The 11,604-nt window shown below is 50.4% G+C and overlaps 1 protein-coding gene across 2 annotated transcripts in view; it reads right to left on the bottom strand.

Moving 5' to 3' along the window:
- Positions 1–6,313: 6,313 nt before the first annotated feature.
- NTNG2 (netrin G2) overlaps positions 6,314–11,604 on the bottom strand; it is a 44,837-nt gene continuing 39,546 nt past the window's right edge. For both annotated transcript variants that reach the window (XM_065648527.1, XM_065648528.1), the window contains 3 exons: positions 7,707–7,874; positions 7,164–7,298; positions 6,314–6,617 (listed from right to left, as the gene is read on the bottom strand). In XM_065648527.1, the coding sequence (XP_065504599.1) occupies positions 6,394–6,617; positions 7,164–7,298; positions 7,707–7,874 (527 nt within the window). In that variant the 3' untranslated portion in view covers positions 6,314–6,393. The remainder of the gene's footprint in view (positions 6,618–7,163; positions 7,299–7,706; positions 7,875–11,604) is intronic.

Here is an 11,604-nt window from a genome sequence, read left to right as displayed (position 1 = left end):
GCGTGAGAAGGAAGGCGGCTGGAATTAATCTGGCTGTCATGAATTGGACATTTCGGTCACTGCCATATCACAGAATCCGTGCCCTGTGTGTTACCTCCCGTTATGTTAATAGGAATATTTAAAAACACTGTCATCTTTCAAACCTCTGGGCTTATCTTGGCAGGGCGGTGCTGACCTGCCTGCTGTTCCTACTTAGCACATTCACAAGGCTGCTATTCCGTGCGAGCGGTTATAGGATTCCGTGGCCGCAGAAGCCGTTTAGACCGTCTTTATGTAAATAAAGCGAAGCTGGCAACAGTGTCAATGAGGAAATGCTTTTCTGGTCATTAAAAGAATGTTCCTCCGAAACTTTTCTTCTAGTTTTCTTTGATCTGCATTTCAGAATGTGTTCTTCTGGGCTATACTTATCACATGCTGTAAAGAATTTTGTTTTGACACTTTATTGTATTTTGTAAACACAGCACATAGGACATGTATTCTATAACGCCTGTATTTTTCCTTAAATCATCTTTGAGGTGTGGCCAGTGGCTCAGACTTTTTTCCTTATTTAATGCTAGATTTATCTGACTTAAGTTGTCAGTCTTTCCACAGTAGCTTATTGCTGCCATATCATTCTGTATTGTTAATGGTGTATTCTTTAATAAAAAAGATGTTTGGGTTGTTGCACTTAGAACACTTTTCCCCCTTCACGTATCATTCAGAGGAGGTTTGTAGTTTTAATTAATTCCCCCCCCCCCCCCCTTATACCCATAACATAGAAAAACAAGCCAACTCCAATCCAAAGCACACTTGTTCCTAATTGAAGTAAAATATGCATTGGGGAACAAGCAGATTAGGTAAAATTTTCATTGACTTCTCAGCTATTTTCATTGTGTGTGATAAAATACTGAGTAGTGCTGGCCAGTCAGGGTTGGGAGCTGAGAGTGTGAACTTGCTTTATTCATTTAGTATCATCTCGGAACTGGTGACAGGAGGTCGTACAGTGATTGTTCTTTTCTGCTGAGGGCAGAAATCAGAAGAATCAGTAAAGAAACAGATTCAACACAACTTTATGTAAGACAGTTTAATTGGATGTTGTGCCAAAAGACTTGGGAAGAAGCAATATTCAGGTTTTTATCCAGAGGCTTCCAGGCTTCTTCCAAGCTTGGCAGCTTAATTCTCAGTGCAAAACCAGTTCCCTGTGTGGTGCTGTTAGTCTTTGATGTCATTAAGAAGGGAAAGTCTCTTCTAAGTGTTGAACTATATTTTGTACACAAAATAGACTTTGTTGTACAGGTGGAGTATAATTCTGGTTGTTCTTTTCCCTTTTAGCTTTGCTGTAATTGTTTTCCATGTCATTACTCCCACTTAGGGTGATGTGAGAACAAACCGGAGCCGTATGTGTAATGATAATACCCAAACAGGTACTTGCCTAATAAGTTTCTCTTCTTGCCTCTGTTTCATTGTACATCACGTGGAGCGCTGCTGTAGCTACTGCTGCCTTCATCAGCTGAACCCTGCGTGTCTGTGCCCCCCGAGGAAAACGCCGTTTGCAGGAGCGTTAACCCCCTCTGGGAAGCACAGGGAGAGGTTGTTCACTCCTTGCTGGGGTGGTGAGGATAGGACTTGTAGGGATAGGACAATGGAGTGATGGTTTGAAACTAAAAGAGAGGAGATTTTGGCTAGACACTAGAAATTTTTTGTGATGAGGGTGATGAGACCCTGTCCCAGGTTGCCCAGAGAGGTGGTGGATGCCCCAGGACATCCCAGGCCAGGCTGGACGGGGCTCTGAGCAACCTGAGCTGGCGAAGATGTTCCTGCTCATGGCAGGGGTTGGAATTAGATGACCTTTGAAAGTCCCTTCCAACCCAAACCATCCTCTGAACGTGTTGACTGAGGGTAAACATTCCCAGTCAAGATCCAAAAAAAAAAAATACCATAGAACCCCAGTGATTTCAGACTTGAGACATTTTTTCGCAGTTACTGAAGTGTGAGATGCTGGGATTTACTTTTCCCTATGGAAGGGAGAGATGGGAGTTGCCAACAGCTGGAGCTGGGCTGCTCTTCACAGCCCGGCGACTGCAGCAACACCAAGGATAAGCAGAACTACGGTCCTAAAAATGTGAGACGTTCTCTCTGGTCTGCATGAATAAATGATGGATGAAATGACTGCTGTATTGTAAATGGAATTTATAATGTTAATGATACAATACGGTCTCTTGCTACAACAGGTCTGTTCCCAAGTCATATATAAGTTCTCCTTTGTCTTTTTAAGATGCTTGGAAAGGAGCCCAATGCCTTATTCTTTAGTGCAAATAAATGTAAGCTAAGCAGCCTTGTACATCGAATATCGCTGACACGAGACCTTCTAGCCATAGGTACCTGTCTGCTAAGGCCTCGGCTAATTTGCCACCAACTCCCAGGCTGTCCAATTTTGTCACCTATTTCACTGTCGTATCAAGCGAAAACTCCCATTGTCATAAAGAATTCCCATTGGTTTCCCCTCTCTTTAGTTTAATCCCTGAACTAGCACAGAGTGGGGTCGTGATGGAGCTTTTGGAGCCCAATATTGTTGCTGGCTGGGAGAGAAGGAAGGTGGTTACGTGGTAAAAAGGGGTGGTTTTCAGCTTTCCTCACATTTCACCCTGCAGTGAAACTTGTTTTGACACCTAGAGAATCAAAATTATGAAGAAGCCTTTAGGACAGCCTGAAGCTCTCCTCTGCATCTGAAATCTGTGCAATTTTTAGCCAGTTTCTGTGGGATAGTGGCCAAGCTCCCCATCTCCAGGGCTGAGGAGATGGCGATACGAAGCTCTGCCCTTATTTCTGAGCACGAACGCTCAGCGCCTCCTTTATACTTAGTTTTATTTACATTTGGGACTTTTCACGAAAGCCAATTATGGAACAGAAGTGGTTGGCGAGACCATTCATTTTATTACGGCTGAAGTGTTGGTTCTCTCGCTGCTCCAGCCTCCGCAAGGCTCCTTACGAATCGCTCTCGTAGATGAGATGTCTGCTTCATCATCTTTAGAAAACACAAACCAAATAACATACCTGGGAAGCGCCAATGGTGGTTTTTTTCCCCCTCCTTCTGTCTCCAGCTCCTGGGGACCGTAGGCTCAACATTTTATCTGGCGAGTGAGCAAATATACATAAACGCGAGGGCTGGTGACTCCCCTGCCCATGGGCTGTGGGCTCAGTCTGGCTGCTGTGACCTGTGCCATCGGGCAGAATTTTGTTGCTTTGGGGCTTTTGTTTATCTAGAATTCTCGGTACTCTAAACCGTTAAAATTTGAGGTAAACAAGAAAAATCAAAAGCTCTACTTGTACCGTTTGAAGAGGTCACTTTTTTTTCTTTCTTTTTTTTTTTTTTTTCAGACAGAAGTGTAATTTAAAAACTTTTTCAAATGAATCAAATGCTGTGTGCCGGTGACAGGATACACGTGAAAACCTCTTGAAAGAAGCACAAGTGGCTTTTCTCAGAAACAGAAGTGCCTTTTGGTTAACCTTTCCACAAGTATCAGGCTCATCGGACAACTTCTCCCATTTGGAAGCATTAACTGATGTACAAATGTTTCTGTCTTAAAGAAGACGAACTTTGGGGTTTGTGGGTACTTGCTGAGATGGTTTCTCTGTTATTTTGATAATGCTCTATTTTTTTTGTGTAGACACCTGTGTGGTAACAGATATCTGCACTTAATGGGTCTTCAGTGCTGAGGCTTTCAGAAGCTTTAAATGTTTTTTTTTTTTTTAATACCAAGTTTAAGGTTTGTGTGAGAGTCTTGGGGTTTTGGGGTTTTTTTTTGGTTTGGTTGGGGGTTTTGTTTGCTTGTTTTTGTTTGTGGTTTTTTGTTCATGGGTGTTGGTGTTTGTTGGTTTGGTTTGGTGCTTTGTTTGTGCCTTTTTTATTTTTCATTTTGTTTTGTGGGTTTCTTTGTCTTGCAGGGGCTTCTGTTATGGATTGCAAGTTCTCCAGCACCATTGCACAGGTAAAGTGCCGTCCTGATCTCCTGCGTTTGTCCTTTGCAGTTACCGTTTCACAAAGGGCTTTGTTTCTGCATCACTACTAAGCCTAAGAATCGTATACGTAGTGTGGAGGGCGGACTTGTGTTCTGATCTCCACCATCTTCAACGTTTTGCAGGTTCCCTTTGGCACAGCTGCCAGGAGTGTTGGCACCACAACTTTCTGCTTCTGGTTGAAGTTACTGAACTATTCACTGGGCTTTGGCTACAGAAGGTCCAGGACTGAACATCACTGGCGTTCTGGGTTCACAGGGAGATGATGCCAGCTCTGGAGCCGAGTTAGGAAGCCAACGACGTCTTGTCTTAAAAACAAAACCAATCAACACCCAAATAACCAAGAGAAAAAAAGGTCCAGTGCGGTGGTGTGTCACCTCCAGCAACCTTCATTCTCAGGCTGTTCTGAGCTTTGTTGTGCTCTTCCGAGGTTACTTTCGATGTGAATTCAGTGCTGCTGCTGCTGCTTCTTGGCATGTTCCTGCTTGCATCACAATAAATGTGAGTTTGCAGGGGATCTGCTGGGTGCGGAGTTTGTCTGGGATATGGCTTTATGAAGTAGTAAATTTTCTGTTGCTTAATCTAATATTCTGGAGAAAAACACTAGTGCGGGGAAAGGAGAAGGCTGCTTCATCTTCTAGAAGCGCTATTAGAGATCTTGATCTTGTTACAGTGTGTTCTATGCTATTACTTGTAGGAACAGTAACAGATGAGGATTTTAAATATATCCAAGTCAGAAAGTACAAAGAAAGTGCAAGTGTCAATAACAACAGACAGCAACCGGCTGCATTAGCGGGAGGGAGGAAACAGTGTGCCAGCCCGCACCCTCAAACGTCAGCTCTCAGCAGGGTGAGTTTAACCCTCATTTATTTTATGGTGGATTAACTGAGTCCTCTGACCTGCCTCTGTGATGTTAAATGCTGCTCAAAACGTGCACCAGATTTGTCTGTGTTGCTCTTTGATGCGACAATATCCATCCTGCGCCTTTGCTCCCGTTTTCTTCTCCTTTTTCAAAGTACAAGTTTGCTGCTCCCCTCTCCATGGAGGGAGCTGGATGTCGCGGGGGCACCAGCTGGGTCTGCTTAAAGATACTCCAAATAAACAGTTTTTTCTGCAAAGGTGCGTTGTGGCACCATCTCTATGGGATGGTGCAATGGCGTTGGACAGCTGAGATTCCCCTGGAGAAGCATCCCTGGGCTTCTCCTGCAGGCTCATTTGGAAATGGCCCTTCCACATAAGCCCAGTGCTTAATACATCACTCAGGCTTTGTTCGTTGTCTACAGTTAGTAGTCTAACCTAGGTTCAGCAAAGTAATTAGGAGAATTAATTAATAGCTCTCAGTGATGAGGCAACCTCTCTCTCCCTCCCCTCTCCCTCACCATGTGAGCTTGGTAGTGACTCAGAAAACACAGGAGGACATTATGAATCAAAAAAATAAGTCTTTACCTGTAATTAACTGTGCACACAAAAAGGAAAATGTAGTGATGAAGCAGCCGTTAATAGTTGATTTACTGGAGGAGGATACACCAGAATCAAATGCGCATGGCAAAACGTCCCTTTAAGGTGTGGTTCTTTTATAACTTTTAATCCAAACAAAAATAAGTCTCTACCGAAAAAAAAAAAGTATTTGAACCGTACACTATACGGACATGTGTGGATAAGACACTGCACTCCTCACGTACCAAATGCCTAATGGCCCCTGCCTTCTCCGTAAGAGCAAGAAAACAAAACCCAGCAATGAAAATACAAAAATCAATGCAGCAACTGGAGTTGTAGGCAACTGTATGTGCGTGGCCAGGCCAAAGGTGGGACATGGGACTATGCAGCAAGGATGGACCAGAGTCCCCCTCTTCCCTCCCTCCCTCCCCTTCCCCTGCCTGTTGTGTTACAGGGCTCTGGAGTTATCATGACAGGCTCTTTCAGAACAGGATGCTAAGAAGAGGGAAAAATAAAAAGAACACCCCAGCCTATACCAAAGTAAATAAAGTAATAATAAAAAAAATATCCCTTGGATAGCGGCACTATTTCACCAGGGCCCCGGCCCCAGGTCGCCCTGTGCGGAGCAGGGAAGGAAAGTCGCTGTGCGGAGGGAAGGACGAGCCCTGTGTCCCCGCTGGGCCGCGGGACCGTGGTCTGGTGCAGTCCCCACACCGGTGCTCGGCCACCGGCTCTGCGCTGCGCCCACCCCGGTGCTGCCAGGATGGGTTCACGGGCGGGAGTCAGCCCCTGATTTTTCTGCAATACCTCTCTGCTCGAAACGTGGACTGAAAGGTGCTGTGCAAGTCCTAGCGTGAAGGCAGGCGGAGGAGACGGTGGGGGGAGCAGAGCCACCCGTTACCTTTGTCTCCCCAGGTCCCTCGGGTAACGTGCCTGGGCTGGGCTCCCTCCGCCGCGGCTTCAGAGATCCACCCAGCCGCGCAGATGGAGGGCGAGCGCCCCGAGCAGGATGGTGCCGAGGCTGCCGTGGGCTCTGGGGGCACCGTCGCAGTCCTTTTTGTCGGCTTCACACCTGGATTGCTGGCACAGGACCCCCTTGAAGCCCACGGGGCAGATGCAGCGCTGGTTCTGGTAGCAGGTGCCGCCGTTCTGGCAGAGCAGGAGCTCGTCATCACAGACGTTGGCTACGAGGTAGGAGGGGAGGACGTGGGTGTTAACCTGGGGTATACTAAACCCCTTGACTGCAGCAGAACGAGGGAGGTGAGAGCCTGGCCCAGGTTGGCCAGAGAGGTGGTGGATGCCCCATCCCTGGAGACATCCCAGGCCAGGCTGGACGGGGCTCTGAGCAGCCTGAGCTGGTGCAGATGTCCCTGCTCATGGCAGGGGTTGGCACTGGGGGAGCTTTGACAATCCCTTCAAACCCAAACTATTCTGATTCTGTGAGAATCTAGCAGCTTTGGCTTTTTTCTCTAGATCCAAGGGGTTAAATTATCCAACCCTTGTAGCATTACAGCAGCCCCAAGACCAGATGAAACTGACTGTGAACTCCAGGGACAAAGCTATCAAGTCATTTTGCATTTGGGAGGAATGGCTGGAGTCTGCTCACCCTACACCCCGAGCACCACAGGGCACCCGAGTGGGTGGTGCTGAAGATCCTTCTCTTGTTTAGAGCCATCTCCCACCTCCCCGTCCCTCTGCCTCAGGGCGACCCGGTGCTGCCAGGTACTCACGGAAGCAGCCCTGCCTCCAGTAGTAGTTGGGCAAACAGTCGTCACACTTGGGCCCTGTGGCTCCTTCCTTGCATTCACAGTAGCCGGTCTCGTTGCAGCGGTCGTGCATGGAGCCGATCTGGTTGCAGTTACATTCTGGCCAAAGATGGGGCTGTTAGCGTCTGTCCTGCCCAGGGCTTTGTGCCCACTAATGTCCCGAGGGAGGTGTTTGGGACTGGAAAAATCTGGCTGTGTGCTATGGGAGGGCTGTTAGAGACCAAGGGGATGGTTTCACAAGAGGATCCAATGGTGCAAACAGCCACATGTGCAAAGAACACCCCACTTTGCAGCTGAGCAGCTCCTGGTAGAGCAATGCATCTGAATCAAGTTAGATATTATTTGGGGTTTGTTTTCAGGGAAGGGATGCCCTGGGTAACGGCTGCTGTCCTTGGGGAGCATGCAGCTGGACACATCACCCCCAGAGAGGGGCTGAACTGAAGCCCACCCCACAGATCGGGGTCCCGCATGAGCTGTCCCGTGTCCGGGTGATGCCGAAGTGCTCACCTATGCATACATTCTCGTCATCCAGCTCCGCTGAGCTGTTGCGGTAGAAGCCCAGGCGGCAGTGCTGGCAGTGCTGGCCCCTCGTGTTGTGCTTGCAGCTCACGCAGGTCACCACGTTCAAGAAGTCGATGTAGCTGCAGCGGTTGGAGTGGCCATAGCACTCACAGTCTGCGGAAAAGAGGAGAGAGCTGGGGAGCTGGGCTGGGAGCATCCTCCCTCGTGCCGGGCAGGGGTGAGGAGCCACCAGGCTTTGGAGGAGGCTCCTGCCCCGGTGAAATGCCGTGGCCACTGCTGGCACGGGGCTGGGGAGGATGAGTGTGCACAGCGGCTGCCCTTCCTCACTGCCACGGGAGGCTCGGGCTGTAAGTCATCGCTCGGAGAGCAGAGCAGGGCCAGGGGGTCTCTGTCCCCTCAGGGTGAGGACAGGCAGGAGCCAGTCCCCAGCGGTCCCAGGACATGATCTCTTTGAGAAAATGCATAACCATGGGAGCAGGCTGTGGAGGGGAGTCAGGTGTTAATGAAACAGCTGCCTTGTTAATGAGGAGAGCTGGGTTTGGCTCTGGCGGGGCTGCAGAGCCCCCGTGAAGGTTCTGCCGGAGGCTGTGACAAGGAGGGGACTGGCAGCGGGATGGGGCTGGCAGATGGCGCAGCAGGACTTGCTGCCTCCAGCGCCAGGAAGGCCCTGGACAAGGCTAAAATGGAGCCAAAGCTGCTGCGTGTCCAGGCAAAACCTCGCTGCCCCTCTGGCTTTCTCCCCTTTGTCCCTGCTCAGCCTCCCCCTTGCTGTTGTACCTCCCAAACCAATGCTGGTTGTGCAGCATGGTGACTCTCGGGTGAAATGCTTAAAATGAGTCTGTGCAAGGAAGCATGGCTTGTGCGGGGTTCTTCAAAAAACAGTGGACGAGTGCGTGAGGGTCCGAACCAGGGGTGCCTGCCAAGGCTGCTGGTGGTTGGGAGATGCCACTATTGCTTAACTGAACACTGCTCTGTCCCCAGGAGGGGCTGACCTCTCTCAGCTGCGGGCACATGTTAGGAACCAACCAGCTGGGTTTAATTCATAGCTAGAGGAATCTGATTACTTGCTGCTTATGCTTTTTATGGCGTGACTTGGGATGGTGACCACCTTGCGGTGTTAGAGTCAGGGTGCTGGATGTTTCTTGGGAGTTTAAAAGTGTAATGCAGGAGGAGAGGAGAGGAGGTTCCCAGGTTGCCTTGTGGCCCCGCCGTCCCTGTCAGGAGGTGTCCCAGGCAGCACAGGCAGGGGACAACGTGAGCAGAGGTGGGGTCAGCCAGCTCTGAGCTTCCCCAGCTGTTGGAGAGGAGGGAGAGAGGCTCAGAGCTGGAGTTTTGGTCCAAGCTCTAGCACTGAACACTCAAGGATGGCAGAGGGATGGGAGGGAAGGCTGTGGGTTAGCATGCACGTGCACTGGTGGAAGAGACTTGTGTCAATGAAATGAAGACCAGGGAAGATGGAGCAGGGCAGAGGTTTCCCCACAGTTCACAGCTGCCTGAGGAGGAACTGACAGTCTGCTGTAATCTTGACCTTCTGTGAAACAACTTTTGCCTGTTTGACCAAGACTCAAAGAATTTCAGCTCAAATACTTCTGGCTGCCTCAATCCCCAAGTGTTGGTTCACCCTAGAGATGCACTTCTACAACTCAAATAGGGAAACCCTTCCCATCTTTAGTCGGAAGCTGCTGGACCACATCACCTGGGCAACGACCAGGAGCCCTGAAGCACCGCGCTCCCTCCTCTTACCTTTATACGTTTCAATAGGAGCCACTGGGCCAGAGTCTGGTTTGAGCCGGATGAGTTTTGAGCTCTTTGAGGATGCTTAAGAAAAATCAGACACACGCTTTTTCTCGCTGCTTAACACCACTCCGTGTCTTACCCTACCGCGAGTAGCTTTGCTACACGAACAATGCCAAGGCGAGCCAAGAACACCGCTCTGGCAGCGCCCGCATCTATTTCTGCACCAGACAGCTGGTAGCTGCTAAATTTCTCGTCGTCTTCTCCCCTCCTGAAAGTTTGATGCATGAAAAACTCAATGCACTGCGCTATTGCAACGCGCAGAGCTGGAAGCTGAGGAGCTACTCACACATCCCCCCATTACGCACGTTCGGTGGTGTGAATCGGGTTATTCAGGATAAGGATCTACAAACCTAAACAGCTTTAAAAAAATCTACAAGCCATGGGCTCAGTTTGTTGGAGGTCACACCAACTGGCACCCAAAAAGTGGCTAGAAGTAGAGTATAGACAAGCACTATGGAGGTGGGATCTAGCAGGGCTTGCTACGGGGTCCTGCAGACTCCAGCCCGGCTCGTCCCCACCAACACATACCTGACTTCTTCCCGTGCCTCTTGCCTGCTGTGCGCCCTGTTTTGCTCTTCGGAGCCGCTACGCGAGATGATAAAACACATCTGAGTGCTGGGGCGGGGAGAGGACTCCCAGGGCCAGCCCAGCATGGTGGGGCTGGGCCCATTCCTCAGGGCAAGGGGCTGCCCCGGCTGGTGCTTCCTCACCAAGTGACCGGGGAGCTGGGGGTAAAGGCCATCGCTTCCAAATTGAGCTGATGGGGTTTGGTGCGTGGGGGGAAGAAGCAGCTCCATGGGTCCCCAAGGTGCCTGAAGCCCCACATCTCTGCAGTGGGTGCTGCAGGTGGCCCCGGGGGCCGTACCCCCCTGGAGAAGCCCCCCCAGTTGTGCCTGTCCCTCACGAGGAGGGGGCTGTGGCTGTGAGGAAGCTCCACAGGGTGCTGGGAACAGAGTGATCTGCTAATGGGGCTTGGCCCTGTTGGGCCAGCGCAGCCGATCAGCCCAATTAATCTTGCCCATTAATCCTGGCTGGGGGAAGGTGTGTGCCCCTCGCCTCATGGCAAGACACCCCTTCCCAAAGCAGCTGAGGTGCCTGTGGGCTCTCCTGGGGCCCAGGAGACACCCTGCAGCCACCCCAGCTCTAAACGTGTCTCCAAAAAGATGTCCATGGGACTGGATGAGCAGAACTGAGCTGAGGTGGACCCTCGGAGTGGGAGAGCGGATTGTACGATGGTGGATCATGCCTAGGATGGGTGGGTTGCCCTGGCCTACAGGCACTGGGGCAGAAACCTGTCCTGCCCTGTCCCTGGGGGCAGGCACAGCCTTACCTCGAATGTTCTCAGGAGGGTCTGGTGGTGTCGGTTTGGGTCCAAGTGCCGCTGTGTTTGGTGGGCGCTGAACAGCTTACGGTGGCATCAGTTAGAGAGAACATCAGATTTAATACACATCTCCCTCTTGGTTGCTTAAAAAGGTGGCAAAGGGACACTGGAAGCTCTAGGCAGGTATCTAGGGTGAGTTGGTGGAGCTGTATCTGATTGAGGATGTGTTGAAGCAGGAAGGAGAGACAAAGTCTCCTGGCAATTAGAATCTTTCAGTGGGAAGACAGAAGCAGCACTCCTAAGGGGAGGGCGCAGGAGCTGCCAGATGGGTGAGCGTTGGCATGTGGTCATTATATTGCCCAAGCATGGAGAGAAGCTGACCCTGCAGACCACTGTCAAGACTCGGAAGCCCCATTTGTTCGGCACAGACTGTCAGCATCACCTGGCATTGATGCCCACGGTGCAGGTCTCTCCCTTGTTACTATAGCAAATACAGTTTTGTTTCTGTGAGGCCAGAGATGGGTCCAAAACCACAACAATTCCAAAGAGCCTCAATTTCAGCACTTTCTTCCCCCGCCCCGAGCTGAGTATTTCCAGCCACTGGGTTGTGTCCTGGGCCCAGCTCCAGCAGTTGTTATGTTCTGCACTGGAACGGATGCTGACGTCTACGGCCGGAGCGAGCTACAGGCACCTCAGATGGGAAACAGGAGCTGAGCACCAACTGCTAAAGCATTTGTGCCGGTGGGAACCCCGAGGAGGAGAAAC

The sequence above is a fragment of the Caloenas nicobarica genome, chromosome 19, assembly GCF_036013445.1.
Source record: "Caloenas nicobarica isolate bCalNic1 chromosome 19, bCalNic1.hap1, whole genome shotgun sequence".
Lineage (NCBI taxonomy): Eukaryota > Metazoa > Chordata > Aves > Columbiformes > Columbidae > Caloenas > Caloenas nicobarica.
The sequence above is the reverse complement of the archived record's forward strand: the minus strand, read 5'-3'. Positions and strand labels throughout refer to the sequence as shown.